The following is a 16333-nucleotide window of genomic DNA, read 5'->3' as shown; positions in this document are numbered from 1 at the left end:
TTAAAATAATAACAAATTTTATTTCTTCTTTAATTATTATTCTTATTTTACACCGAGTGAATTAATATGCACATAAATGTACATGTTTGTTTTACAAGCAGGTTTTTTTTTAATTTTTCCTATATACAATATGCAATAAAAGCATACATGCTTGTACAGTTGTATCTTTACAGATAATACATATATGCGCAAATACATAAAAGCACCAAATTAAAACCATACAAACACACAAGAAACATCCTTGTCCATGTCAGAGCTACTGGGTTATCTCCCCAGAACAGGATTTGGTGCATTCCCTCTACACATATGGTTGTAGCTAATATATCAATATCTAAGTATAAAATTTGCGCCTTAATTAAATTAAATACTTTTTAATATTTATAACACAGATTCTGCATATGCTCTATGGTATCACACGAGACTTGTACTCACACTCTGGGATTTCATCATCAACATCCACCTACACTGTAGCAACACTGTAGTACACATACTCTCACTCACCTTCGTTATAAATCTTCATAATTAGTAATCAATGGTACAAACTTCAACAACACAACTCGTAATTGTAATCAAATGTCTAAAAGTCTAATACCAATGCAATACGCTATTTCTTGACTCAGATGGAAACTTTCAACTAAAAACAATTAACTCAAAAACAACATGATTTCCAAAGGAAAAGACTAACGATTTATGTTGATCAAAAACACCTTGATATATATGGTTAACTCTTTTGTTACTCATAACATCTGATAAATTTACACTGAAACATTTCAAGGTTAACAAAGATTTCCCATTTATCTATATTCTTTTTTTTTTAATATCTCAGGCAGCTTTTGATAAGTATTAAATATAAATTTAAAATGGGCTATAAGAGTCAGAACTAAAGACAGATCCCTGTGTATTTTCACCACTATAGTCTCCCTATGATGGAATGATGTGTGGTTAGGATTAAATCTGAATTTCCAGTATGTAAATGCAGAGCCAAAAAGCAAAATATACCTTCGGTAAATGAGCCTAATTTTATTAAGGAACCAAATAAAGAGGGAATATTGAGGGAAAATACACAGGAACCCATCTTTATGGGTCGTCAGAAAGGGTTCGAACACCTTATTCATTAAAGTATATTTATATCACATACACAGCAACTCATTTATGATATTTATATAGATTGATTTGCAATTTTTGTCTTCCATTCACACACTATACATTCTTACTTAATCCTCGACACTCCAGGATTTATGATAAAATACGTCTTATGATTGTAATTCCTGGAGCACTAAGGATGACTTTGTTTTCAGCAGTTAGTGGTAGGTTATAGGTCTTTTAAGATGGCTATGATATCACGTTTGTTTTCCAAAGTTTCATACAAATGATTTATGCATATTAACAATGACAAATAAGTGTGATTTATTTTTGTGAAAATACAAACAATCTGTATTCATTATCAGATCAAAAATACGAATAATTACATGTTATTTCACAATTCAAATACACCTGCTAATATGAAGTTCAAATTCTGACCACTTAGAGCCAAACTCCATTACATGTAAATGGCAGTCTTTGTTTCATATTTGTGTAATTGTTATTATAAGTATAGCAACAGAAACCATATTTAAACCAATAAGTGCCCTAGGAAATCTTATGTGGACCTACTCCAAGATATTTCTGGAAATGTTTCAATTGAACATTTGTTACAATATTGTAATGATAAGCTGTCAGTACTTTGTCAAGGAAGACAATCTAACATAAATCAGTCAATCTCATTATCATATAGTGGTTACAATTTATATTCATAAAACTTAAATATTCTTGCATATATAATTTGTTCAATAATCAGTAGTATTAGACATAGAGAAAAAGGGAAGGGCACTTATTGGAGGGAATATGGTACCTTTTACATGATCTGTTATGACTAGAAAGGTGCGTCATGCCATTTATTTATTTCCAGCAATTGAAACAAAGAAGAATCCAAAACTCAATTTTTTTCATTTTTTTCCGTAGTGTGTATTTGTTTAAACTCTATTTGCTCAATCACGCTTGATGCAACTGAAAATCTGCATAGGCACGACTCACTCTAATGTGCATCCTTAAATAAGCTTGCATTCCATCTCAACCATACTTCCAGAATGATCTCATTTTCAGTGGAATGAGTAGTCCATGAATACACTAGACTAAAAGTCAACCACTAGTCCTACCTAGCACTCTACATTGCACAAACATGGTAATCTAGCATTTCGTTTATATGAGTATTTGTAACACAATTCCTCAGCTTCTGTACAGAGATCACTCAGTAACGACACAAACTATTGTACCCCTCAGAAAATCTGGATGTTGGATACAGTACATGTCTACGACTTACACCACCAGGGCATATATAAATATACGATCTGCTCTCATCAATTGATGAGAAATAATAGACTTTCTTTAAATCTTTCTGATACATGATATCTAGCAGTTGTTCAAAGTTAAATTTCTAGGCACATTTTATAGTTTTTTTCACTCTCATGTGGCAAGACCAGGCCATTTTTATTCAATTGTTGCACCAAAACAGCAAAAAAGAAAATAAAAAAAATCTGAATTTTGCATTTGATTTCAGACCTGCTCCGTACCAAGTCATACAGAAATAAAACTAGAAATGTCTGTAAGACAAAATACCACCGCCTCTACATATCAAAGTGAGACCGTACGGGACGGACAGCAATACGACATAGGGAACATTATATGCCCCCTCCCATCTATTTCATGTCAGGTGCATTAAAAGACAAGACACTTGCTGTTATATTTCCATAAATGGTAAAACTGTATTATCTCCCTTTCATACAGCACAAGATCATCATATCACAAAATGTCAGATTCATTCCTTGATTTATACATTGTCTGAAAGCAGATTTTGTTTTCTGGTTAAATATATTTTATAGCAATATCTGATATTCAAAATATTGATGATACATTTTAAGAAACTGAATTCTTGACAATTTATGGGTGAACCAAAACTAATTCAAGTATGATAAAATGAAGAGGATAAAAGTGAATACTGATTCCGTAAAAATGGCAGACAAACTTAAACTAGTTAATGAAAGTTACAATAAAATAATCAAACTTGTTATCTGTCTATCAAGTTCTGGGAATAAAACTCAAAACAGTTTAAAACTATTTATTTGTGTAGCATCCAGACAACCAAAGTACAAAAATAAAATAAAAATAGAAGTATCTGGTAAAATCAAACTAAAGAAAAACAGAAGAGTGAAAACAATGGATAACAGACCAAGAGAGTTGTCACCCTCTGTCAATTGGTGACCACTTTCTATGTCCAGCAGGATCGAGTGGACGTGAACCTTAACTGGTGTAAACAGATGATGTAACCTGCCTATTGTAGTTTTCGTATGTTCTGTTATAAAGTATAAGTTTTGTTGTACAACTTGGCCAAGTTATGTTTGTAATGTTAAGTATAACTGAGTTGTCTACCCTTTGGAACAGATTAATCTGTACATTATGATTAACCCTAATCTGGTATAGGAGGAAACTTTTCACATTATACAATATCAAACTAATACAGTTTCAGTTTGTTAATATTTCTGCTAATGTTGTACAATTTTGTCCCATGATTTTAGTGACATAGGCTATTTTATAATTGAACATAGAACCATAGTTTTTAGTTTTATAGCACAGCTATGTGTTATATATATAAATTACAGAACTTTAGTACCGGTAATACATAAATTTTTACTAACTTTTAGTGCTATAAAATAAAAACACTGAGCTTAATTTTATCGTCAGTTATATAAATGAATATATACTATGTACCATAAAACATCTGAGTGTATAGTACTGGTGCTTTCAGTTGTCAAACCATTTTCCATATAGAAGATCCTTAAAAAGTATGAATGTCTTACAAATAGTATTTCAATCTTATACAGCAAACTTATCTATCAATTGTCATGTTGTAAGGGTTCCTCGGAGTCATTCTCCCACAAAGGAATATTTGGCACTGATCATGTGTAATTTTAAGTGAAATATAACACAGCATTGAATAACCCACTGACAGTAAGTTTCCGTCATTTGAGGTTGTGATAATGTAACAGATAAAAGTGCTTTAGTATGCTTTAGTAAAAAACATATCCGTTAGCTTTCAATCCTGAATTTAGATACGAGTCACTAAATAAATCACTAAATAGATCAGATAGAAAATATCTCAAGACACTGGTTTCCAGAAAGATGGCATCTTGTACTAGATAACAGACATGTTTTTTTTAAGTTTAACCAACTAACTAGCAAGTTTTGATACACATACAATATCTAAACTGTGTATACTGAATGATAACCTAATTAAAATTAGGAACAAAAATCATCACTTATGTCATAACAGTAAAGTTTTAATTGAAGTTAAAATCAACACATTATTTAGTATTCATTGATTATGCTAATATGAAAGTATTCTGATGAATGATTTCTTTTTATGTTTCAGGCCATTCCAATAGCGGTTCTGCCTAAGAGGAGAAGAGCTAGTATTGTACTTGACAATATGTTGAACTTCTCCAGCAACCTTCATTTTTTTTCTCCTCTTGTTGGCTTCAAAATCTCATTTTACTGTTACTTCCTCAATGATTTTAGTTTTAGAATGGAAGGGTGGCAAAATTTGTTTCTGTACCGAATATAAGTAAATGCTAAGTGAAAACTTTCTGTTATAAAGGTATTTGAAATCAATAGAAAATAAAAAGATTTCAAAAATGCACTTTTTAAGTTATCAAAAAGCATTGTATTATAAAAACATCAGCTAAATTTGCATCTGGTTCTTGAAAGACACTATGTAATATTTCATTTCCAATTTTCTATATACAATAAAATTTTTGAAAAAAGGTACAGCAAAAAAAAAAGACCAATTCAAATCATTACCAAGAATCAAAAGTAATATCTTGGTCAATATAAAACATATAGAAATCACAGTGAAAATATTGCAATTTATAATACAGACTACCGGTAAATTCAATCTAAAAATTCTTTTATGTGTACTTTATATATCTGCCAGAAAATCAACTACCAGTATTGATTTGGATACACCATTTTTAAGATAAACATAAAACAGATGATTGACACAACTTTCATGATGTAGTATAAAAACTTTTTACCTTTGTTTTTTCAAATAATTTGAAGAGATATACAGATTTGAAATATTTACTTTAAAAAATTCAACAACTTTTCAATTTGGGTACATGTTATGCCACTGAATTTTCTCTTCAGAACAACAAACTGAATTTTTGAAAAGTAACACTGATTGAAAATTATAGAGCTACACCTACATTTAGTCAACAATGACACAAATCAGTAAGAACTTTCTAATTAAAACTGTCATTTTAACTTCATGTACTCTTTTGTTGCCCAATTCAGGACATGAGATTTGCTGAATGTTAAATGATTCACGATTGATCTAATTGTAATTTCTGTCTTTGTTGAATCAAATGTAGAATGTAACCACATATGTGTATTTTCTTTTCTTCTGTAACATATTTAACATGCATCTTCGATTTAATACTATTTTCCCACCTATTTTTTGCACAGTTTTCCAAGACCTTATCTCTTTTTTTTTTAAACTTTGAAATAATATATGGCTTGTGGCTTGGAAACAGCACTGGTGGGGGTCAAAGGTCAAGTTCCATGCAAGTGAGGATGTGTGGGTCCTGCAAAACAGTGAGAAAAGAAACAAATCGTAAATAAACAACAAACACCATACAAGGCAGGACAATAGCAACAACATTACAGGGCCCTATGTAAGCAGAACTAAAGGAACCAAATTACAGGGCTCTGTGTCAGCAGAACTAAAGGAACAACATAAAGGGCCCTACGTCAGTAGAACTAAATAAAATACCACCAACCAACAGCTCTTTCTGTGTTTAATTATGCTTTGTCAGAAACATGGAGCAATAGGCTGTGGCTTTCTGACAATGAACTAAGTGATCAAAGGTTGAAACCAAAATTTATCGAAACAGCAATCATGTTTCAGATACAATGTATAACTTTTGTTTTTTATTCCTTTGATATTCTGCTCACCTCAGATGATATGTTGTCTTCCCCAGCCAAGGTTTCTGATTACGTTATACTCTCGTGGAGTGTAATGTAATCAGAAGCCTTGGATGGCGAAGATGGTAATATATATGATTATAACTACCGGTAAGTCGAGATCAAAGCAAAATTACAGGTGATTATGAAACATGTAAAAAGCCATAACCCACAACCAACTAATTACACTAGCTACATTTATATCATTTAATGATGACATCACGAAAAAGTACATCTCTAATCTCCAATATGAGAAGATTTTCTGAAGCTTTTATTCCTACTTTTGATAGTTATAATGTTTTCAGAAGCTTTTATTCTTACTTTTGGTATTTATTTGTTATTTCTCCATTCTGGTTTTAGCCACTCCCTCTATCAATACCTATATGATCATTATTGTAAGTCTAAATTAAGAAGATGCTAAATAATTGATTGTGATTTTTTAAAAATCCCTTCATACAAGAGCCCAAAATCAAAATTTGATAGCACATCTAATCTGTTTGTGTTGGCTATAGGTGCTCCGTAAATAAGGTCTTTCTCCAGTAAAACCGGCTCCCACTGTATATATACTTGGAACAGACTTTCAGAAAAAAAGGGGGATACTTTTATTTTCTGTGGATTATATTAAAGGGACTGTGTAAAACAAACCCTATCAACAGAGACTGATAATGGAGGATGTATTAGTTAACAAGAGGCCCAAGAGGCCTTGACGGTCACCTGAGTGCTGATACAGAAAGAGCATTGCAAAGTTGGCTCAAATCTGTAAAAAATGTTTACGAATTAGAATAAACTTGAAAGTTCAACCTTCGTATTAGAATTTTTATTTTTTTGTAATACATTTTGATAGTTAGTGTATTATGTTACCAAACCTTATGCTTAAAATTCCAATTTGCCTTGCCAACGTTAAACAACAAAACCAAACTAAAAGTCAGTGTCAGTAATTTTATAAATTTCACTTTTTAATCGATGAAGATTATTTGGTTTTATCAAACCTGAGAATTCAAAAGAAGATTTTTGAAATTTTAATCATTTTAACCCATTTTGGCCTCGCCCCTCTGGTCCCTGGGGGTCGGCCAGGACCAATATGGATATGATGTGAAAATGCTTTCTCAGGTTAATAATTCTAATCTAGTTTGATTAATTTCCTATGAAAAGAAGGCAAACAATGTTCATAAATTTGTTTTTTCCTATATAAACTACAGTAAATTTGATCCCCTCCTCAGGGGAAAATCTGAGATCCCAGGGCCATGAAATTCACAATTTTTGTAAAAGGCCTTAAGACCTTCTAAGCTATTAAGAGTATTTGGTTTCATGAAATCTGTGAATTCAGAAGAAATTTGTTGAAGTTTTAGCCTATTTGACCCCTTTTGACCCCGCCTTTAAGGCCCCTGGGGGTCGGCCAGGACCAATATGGATATGACAATAAAATGCTATCTCAGGCTAATAATTCTAACCAAGTTTGACTAATTTTCTATGAAAAATATGCAAATAACTTTCATTAATGTGTTTTTCCTATATAAACTATAAACTTGACCCCCTCCCCAGGGGGAAACATGAGACCCAAGGGTCATATAATTCACGATTTTTGTAAAGGAAGACCTTTCCATCTATGAAGAGTATTTGATTATACAAGTTCTAGAATTTCAGAAGAAGATTTTTGAAGTTTTAGCCTATTTGATCCCTTTTGGGCCCGCCCCTAAGGCCCCTGGGAGTCAGACATGGAAAATGTGTTTATAGGATTCAATGGCCATCTCATAGGGATAATTCTGACAACATTTCACTAATTTTCTATTATAAATGACCAAATAATGCTCCAAAATGTGTTTTCACTTCATAAACTATAGTAAACTTAACCCCCTCCCCATTGGCCCTGCCTTTAAGGCCCCTGGGGGTCGGCCAGGACCAATATGGATATGCCAATAAAATGCTATCTCAGGCTAATAATTCTAACCAAGTTTGACTAATTTTCTATGAAAAATATGCAAATAACTTTCATTAATGTGTTTTTCCTATATAAACTATAGTAAACTTGACCCCCTCCCCAGGGGGAAACATGAGACCCAAGGGTCTTATAATTCACAATTTTTGTAAAGGAAGACCTTTCCATCTATGAAGAGTATTTGATTATAAAAGTTCTAGAATTTCAGAAGAAGAATTTTGAAGTTTTAGCCTATTTGACCCATTTTGGACCCGCCCCTAAGGCCCCTGGGATTCAGACATGGAAAATGTGTTTATAGAATTCAATGGCAATCTCATAGGGATAATTCTGACAACATTTCACTAATTTTCTATGTAAATGACCAAATAATGCTCCAAAATGTTAACTTAACCCCCTCCCCAGGGGCAAACCTGAGACCCCAGGGTCATATAATTCACAATTTTTGTAGAGGACCTTAAGACCTTTTTATCTATGAAGAGTATTTGATTCTACCACATCTGTGAGTGGAGAAGAAAATTTTTGAAATTTTAGTCAATTTTACCCCTTTAGGCCCCTCCTATAGCCCCCTTGGGGTCGAGGATCATATAATTCACAATTTTGATTGGCCTTATGCCTTAGAAGGTTTGTGCAAAATTTCATTGAAATTGCTTCAGTTGTTTTTGAGAAGTCGAAAATGTAAATTGTTTACGAACACACGACGCCGGACAAAAGGCGATTAGAATAGGTCACTCGAAGTCTCAAGTGACCTAAAAACGTATCACATCTAGCTACCTCAGTAAAAAGTACAAATTGATGTAAGGCAGCATCATGTCTTTGTGCATTATAATGAAGCTCTAGAAATGGCATGCTTGACTTTCTAATTTATTTAACAGACTGCAGATAAATTCTATGTTGGCTCGTATAAAGCAAAATTACTAATGAGGATTTTGTAGCTTATTTTTGGTAGTAAGCAATAAATTTCTTCATATCACATCCAGGATTTTTCTTGCATCATTAAAACATCAATGAACTTCAGTTTCAAAATGTTAATACATTTATATTTACATCAGTGGACAGTAACTTTTCATGATTTGTATATTTTTGTCAATCTTGCCATCAAAAACAATCACTGCAGCAAAAGATCTATAACCAGAAATCTACATATGTTTAAGTCTAACAGCCATTGACAGAGGTAAAAAAGAGGGCCGTAATTAACTCTGGTGAGAATAATGGAGTAACTGTTGAGCCCAAATCCACAATATCAATACCATAACCTGGTAATATTTAAGATAAAAGTATAACAGGAGTTTCAAATTAAAGTGAGAGGAAAAAATCATGCTAAAGTGCAAAGTCAAAGAAACAATATCTAAAATGATAATGATAACTTAAAAGCAGAAAGATACAAACACTCATGCAAATAAGCCGGCTAGTGAGTCAGAATGCTGTATTAGAACGTATACAGTAAAACTAGTTTACGTCCCACCAACTGAGCACATCATATTCTGATTGGAATGGTGTTGAATTAATAGATTCTGAACACAAGATCCTTCCAATTTACAAAATTTTAATTCATTAAAAAGTAAAAATACCTGATAATATACATCATAAACTCATTTTACTGTATAAGCAGGCTGGCATACATATATGCACTATGATTTCGCATTTCACATACCTTTATTTATTTTCAAATCATAACCAATCAAATTAAACAAGTTCAAAGTCATTGCCTGCATCGTTTAACTCATTGTGTCGCATGTCATCATGAAATAGATCTGGAAATATTAAAACAACTATTTGCTATCAAGGTGTCCAATTTGTTTGGTTCAAACATTGTTAAGCTTCTACCCTAACTTGGGATAGATAAACCTGCTGACATGTCATATACATTTCTTTCATACACATGGCTTGCAATCATCCTAGTACTAGTAGTATCAAAGTATAGTATACCGATATATAGCTAAATAAACAAAATGAAGTTGGTCATCCACAAGTTACAAAAATAAAAAAAAATAAAAAAAAGAACCTATTCATGCATAATGCCATCCCCATAACCACCAGTGCTGGACAGAAGAATGCGTAGTTCCAAAATTAAATAAACTTCAGTAAAAAGAAGATGAGATAAGTTTACATTGATTTAAAGCCATCCAGTTTTAGATTGAAGTCATATACAAGTTCAACGTTTCCCTAGTGAAGAACAAAAACCAAACAGTTAAAGCCATATTTGGAAATCAAGACATGATCATGAAGATATTTCATGGAAGAACTATGAAAACATACCCAGGTTCTAGTATAGTTTTCTTTCTAATCTTTGTATTTGCAGTGCGTGAAAGTTGATTAAGATTCTGATTTATGTCATGTGGCTACTGAAGGACTAATAATAACCTTAGCAAGTACAAATTCTGTGTCTAATCCAACTCTGACATGTAAAAGTACATAACACGATCACACTTTACCATTTAATTTAGCATCTTTACATTTTGGGACAAACTGCCGTCTTTAATAGATAACTTCTCACCTTACAAACTGTCTAACTAGCTTTCTTATACCGTACCATCTTTATATACTTGAATAATATCAGACCTGATTGATATCTTTCTTAAACTAATGCATTCAGAACATCCATTTCTGATTGTTAGTCTTGGCACAGCGGATACGTTACTGAGCGTCACACACACACTCCCTATGAGCGTGGAATAAGTCGCACACATCCCTTCAGAGTGTGGAATGTATGACACACACAGATTTTACAGAGTGGCCTACATGAGAGCTGCCTCCATCACTTATCGTGACAGTAACATAGTCCTGCAGCTGAGTGGGCATGGCACACCGTACCTGTAGTTGGGGGCGTGGCATTCATCCGCGGCATCTCACAGCATTCACACTTGTTTAGGGCAGGATGATTGAGAAAGGTACAAGCGGAGCAGTTCCACTGTTCTCCATCACCATCTAAGTCCCCGGATCCTGTGAGGGGCTGAGGAGGGGGAGGAGGTGGCACATGGTGGATCCTTGGGGGGATTGGTGGGGGAGCTGTAAATGTCAAAGTATTTTATATCAAACATCACTATCACCATTTGTGGTGCATAAAATTTCTATTATCATTTTAAACAAAATAGGCATGCATTTGACAAAAGATGATGTTTGCACAAATTTTTAATACATATTCGACCCAATAAGCACCCAGGGCGCTTAAGAGTCGAAATTATTGCAAATCTATACTGTTTTATGTAATTTTGGTCCTTATTTATGCATGGGCAATTGAAATTGAGGCCTCGAAAAGGGGGAGGGGCGCTTATAGGGACATGGGCGCTTATTGGGTCGAATACGGTAAATCTCATCAGCTGTAAAGGAACAGCAACTTACTTTCACTTGATGGTGTAGGGGCTGGGGGTCGTGAATATATAGATCCTCTCTGACCGGGGTTCATGTTCTGGAAAAAGTTCTGTTGTTCCAGGGGGTCTAATACACCAAGGGGAGCTACAAATACAGAATACACAGGTGATCATTTCTTCATTTTCAAAATCATTTCAAATTCATATAATCTTTAGAAAATCAAATCATTTTCAATTTATTTTTTCATATTGTACAAATTTGTTTGAAATCATTGGACAAAATGATATTGTAGTGTACAGTATAGAGCTGATTTTCAATAATATTATCATAGTCCTGTGTCAATTTGAAATGCAACATCCTTTTTACATTTTTTTTATTTTGAGAAACTACTCCAATATCAATAATGTTCCTCTGAGATGAATTGAAATACAAAATAGTATTCTACAAACATAACACTTTTTCATTACCAAATAGCTTCATATAATCAGGTTTTACACTGGGTGTTCTATAAATAGGGTCCTTCTCAGATAAAATGGGGTCCTTATATATGAACTCTGAGGTCAAAAAGGTGAAATCTTCTGTTTTCTATACTTGGAAAATCATGAAGATGGCACAAAAGCAAATCTTGTTCATATCATGAAGTAAAAGAATATTACTGTTATTTGTCCACTTACTTTGTCCATTATTGTACATGTCCACTTCACGTGTCATCACTTGGATCTCGGCCTGTAGCTTCATATTGTGGCCTCGTAGTTTAGCCACATCTTCCAACTAGAAAGAGTAATCAGCAGATTACAAATCACATCCTCATCATTCTATCAGCAGCATAATAGAAATAAGTTTATGACACCAAACAGTGTTGCTAAAAGTTTACTCCCAAATCATCTAACAAGGAGACGTTAAAACCATAATATTTTAATATTTACTGTATATCAGATATAAATGCTCCTGCAAACCATCAATTCAGGATAAGAGTGAATGAGAGAAAAATGGTTGAATATGAGTAATATGCCTCTTTATGGCAGGGCATTACTGCCGTTCTATCATAAGATTGCACGATTGTGTTACAGTACTAGTGTATCGACTCACTGTAGTAGATTACATCGCTACATGTTACAGGTGAAGTGTTTATGTAACACGCATTGTGACTGGCTGAGTTGATCTAAAAATAGAAGAGAAAAACTTGTGCACGTTTTGCCTTTAATGGTGAACAGAACACTTTTTTTCCAGTGAAATACGAAATATAGTCCGATATTCAACGAATTTAACAACTTCTTCACTGACCTTTGTTGGTGTCTTGATAGGCCGAACACGTACGCGTGGAAGCAGAGAACCATGCCGGTCCTCGTACATTTACAAACGCCGACCGCTTTAGACATATATATCTCCATATGATACCCCATTATTGTATATTTTCACTACCCTTTCGCGTACTTTTAGATCGGTTCGTGGCTTTGACATGTCGACATATGATCGGTTTGAGGACTGCTTGTAATTTTGGCGCAATTTTAGCGAGAGATTAAAATAGTAACATTCACATGTGCAAACACACATGTACCGGTAACTTATAATATGCACGCGTTGACAGCTTGGCGATTGACAATTTTTGGTACTTCCACACTTTATTATTCAGTATAAAGTTCAAATTAAGAGTTTAATAAATTAACATTTTAGATATACCTTACCATAATTATGAAACTGAACAGTTATGTTTTAACAGATACTTTCTTCTTGACCTTCATATTTATTCATTACCAGTATATATTATTATATTTAAATCAATATCATGTATTCTTCTGTAACCTGATTGTGTGTTATCTCTTTCTATGTTTGATTTTTTTCCCCAATCATATTATTTATATATTTACAACAGCTATTTAAGGAAACTCGGTCCGTCAAGTTGGTCATATGTACTAGGTGTACCACGGAAAAAACACCCAGGATCAAAACAGTCATGCATATTTTTACGGCGCGAATTCTATATATCAGTGTTATTTATATGGACGGCGTAACACTTTAATTTTACCAATGTTAATTTTTCATATGTTTATCTATTTGAACATTTGTAATTGTTTCGACGTACTTACAACGTCCCGAATGCACAAATAGGGGCCATTTTAAACTGGGTTTTTTTCCCCGCGGATGTACAATTAGGTTGTGTAACTTTTATTTATATATGTACACTCAGCCAATCACAATGCATGTTACATAGACGCTTCACCTGTAACATGTAGCGATGTAATCTACTACAGTGAGTCGATACACTAGTACTGTAACACAATCGTGCAGTCTTATGATAGAACGGCAGTAAAACCTTATAATACTATATAGCTACCTTTTCTACAAAAAGATCACTTTATTATTTGAAACATAACTTTATCTGATCAATAATTAGATATCCTCATTTTTTGCTCTTTGTTTAAATTATTATATTACATGTAATTAGATGCTTCTTGGTTAGATAATATACAGGAAGTGGGTGTGTCCTGATTTAAAGTTTTTGCTGTACATGTGTTACAGCTAAGAAAAACAACAACACAGCTTTAACTCTATAGCCAAGGAAAAGTGTGACAATGACCAAAACTGTTATGACCATCTTTATTTGCAGATACCTTTTGAGATTTTTATATGTTAAACACACTTCTGATGTACATTTCATGAAAGAATAAAGTTCTAAATTGCCTTTAATTTTAAAGGCATATTTTAAGAGATTTCAACACCATGATCACCCAGAAAATTCATATATCCCAAGACTTACATGTGGAGAAAAGTTAAGATTTCTTGTTCTTGTCCGATCCAACATGTTTCTCTCCATTTGCGTTACCTCCTGGCGAACTTTGGCTAATTTTCTTAATTCTGACTCTAGGTCTACCTTAAGTTTACTCATTCTCTCCTTTTGGAATAGAAGAAGAGCTGAAAAAAAGTTTGTATGTATTAAAATATGTTCAAAACATATATATAGAGCAATCTATTAGAAAACCAGCACAAGCACAAGTTTTATTTTTGTTTTCATGCCCCCTCCCTTTTTTTTTATCCTTATTATAAAAAGGAAATTCTTGCGCATAAAAGAATCAGATGAGACAATGCAAGGTTCAGTCCTTTTACAGTTACCAGTCTGCATGACCTGATAGCAGGTTACACAGACATACCTGATATATAGTCAGCCTCCTCTTGCACACTTCCCGACCGCTGCCTCTGGATTTCCCTTTGTGATGAGGACTCAGAACTCAGACTACTTTGACTAGATGCTGGCGACACTAAAGGCTGGAACGTTGCAAGTGAAATGTGTTGCGCTTCCCCAGACTCAAAAAGTTTTCTATTTATCACATTTTCGGACATGGAACAAGAATTTCCTACGTGAGGCGAATGTGGAATATTTGTTCGGGCAGGAAGAACAGGGGGTGAAGTACTTCCTAATGAGGGTGGGTGTCCTGGCACCCGACATGTAGTAGGAACATGAGGATAGTTGATAAATAATGGCCCCGTATCTACCCCCTGACTAGAAGAACCGTTGCCGGTTGTACCTACCACTTCGTTCAAGTATAACTGTCCAACATAGGAGCCTGGGTGTACAGCCCCAGTGGGAGGTCCTACCCTACTGGGGATGTCCCCACTCACACCACTCTTGTACCGAGAGTTCATATGGGGAGGGTTTATTGTTCCCGCACTAGATGGTGATTCTGACAGGTATCGATACTGTGACGGTGCTCCACCCTCTGGGTTGGACATACTAGCAACCTTGATGAAGAGGGGCTTGGTGGCATTAGTGCCTGCCTGTGGTGTCTGTGACTGCTGGTGAGCCGAGGAGTTGTAGCCACCAAGTAGATACGGATCACTGTGTGAAGGATGCATACTGGCCGCCGATCCTTGATGATTGTACTGCGAGCCAGAACTGGTACCACTGTTATACATGGCCCCATGGCCTCCAACTTTGTTGGCCCCACCAAGGTATATCATAGCCTGTGACAGTTGCTGACCACTATGGGAACCACTAGTTGTACTTTGTGAACCAGCATTCCACTGGCTCTGTTGCGTTTGTGAATGTCCTCCATATTGTGAGGGAAAAGATATATGGCTTTGAGGAGGGTTAACAGTATCAAGGGATTGAGGACTGACTGGGGGTTTGCGATACGTTTGTCTATCCACTGTGTGTATCCCAGGACTTATGCCACCTCCAGTGTTCAGATAATTATGCCCCTGTGGGGTATATGTGTTATAGTTGTTCCCCGGCACGGACGACTGCGTCCGCCACTTATGTGGCGTGTTTGTATTTGTGCTTGGATATGATAACTGTTGTTTGTATTGATGTTGATACTGATTAGTTTGACCACTGTGATTATTAGAGCGCGGGTTCACTTGTATTAACACACGCGGAGGAGGACTGTTGTGGTCACTACCCGTGGTAGTGGAAGACGACTGCCCCTGTGATGTCTGAACATGAAGCACTTGAATTGGCTGAAGTCTAGAGTGGGGCTTATTCACCCTCCCTAAAGCCATAGGTGTGGAAACCTGTGGCGAACTTTGGGAAAACACATCACAATTAATGTTTGGTATATTGGTGCTCCTTGCACCAGGACTAATGTACTGACTAAAATCACTTCCATCTTGTGGTGGTCGAGAGTTACCCCCACCATACGGCACGGAAGATACACTTGACACACTGTTTGTACTAGTACTGCTTACTCCACTCGAACCAGAATCACTTCTTGTTCGTCCTTCAGTTTGTGAAATAGTTAGATTTTCCATTCTTCTTTGAATGGGATCATAAAAAGGTTTTTCAAAAAGGAACTGGGGTCCCTCGTGATCTAGTACCTGGATCACTTTAGCTCTGTCGTTTTTGTGCTGGAAAAGTAACATCAATTGTTACTATCAATCATTCAAATACATTATATATATCAGTTAAACCATTCATTGACATTTCATTGTTTTCTTTTGTCATATAAGCATTAACCATTGTGCATTTCTTACTTAATCACATAATACAATAAGCATTAAATGAATAATACTTCAAATCATTATAACTGTGATACAAAA

The 16333-nt window shown here is 34.7% G+C and overlaps 1 protein-coding gene across 4 annotated transcripts in view; it reads right to left on the bottom strand.

The window, feature by feature from the left end:
• LOC138332957 (TGF-beta-activated kinase 1 and MAP3K7-binding protein 2-like) overlaps positions 1-16333 on the bottom strand; it is a 29098-nt gene continuing 12765 nt past the window's right edge. For 3 of the 4 annotated variants that reach the window (XM_069281032.1, XM_069281024.1, XM_069281047.1), the window contains 7 exons: positions 14449-16141; positions 14058-14212; positions 11974-12070; positions 11330-11443; positions 10802-10996; positions 9642-9741; positions 1-5675 (listed from right to left, as the gene is read on the bottom strand). In XM_069281032.1, the coding sequence (XP_069137133.1) occupies positions 9674-9741; positions 10802-10996; positions 11330-11443; positions 11974-12070; positions 14058-14212; positions 14449-16141 (2322 nt within the window). In that variant the 3' untranslated portion in view covers positions 1-5675; positions 9642-9673. The remainder of the gene's footprint in view (positions 5676-9641; positions 9742-10801; positions 10997-11329; positions 11444-11973; positions 12071-14057; positions 14213-14448; positions 16142-16333) is intronic. The other variant, XM_069281043.1, reaches the window with a different exon arrangement.

This window comes from Argopecten irradians, chromosome 1 (assembly GCF_041381155.1).
Source record: "Argopecten irradians isolate NY chromosome 1, Ai_NY, whole genome shotgun sequence".
Taxonomy (NCBI): Eukaryota; Metazoa; Mollusca; class Bivalvia; order Pectinida; family Pectinidae; genus Argopecten; species Argopecten irradians.
Note: the sequence above shows the minus strand (reverse complement) of the source record. Positions and strands in the feature narration are given on the sequence as shown.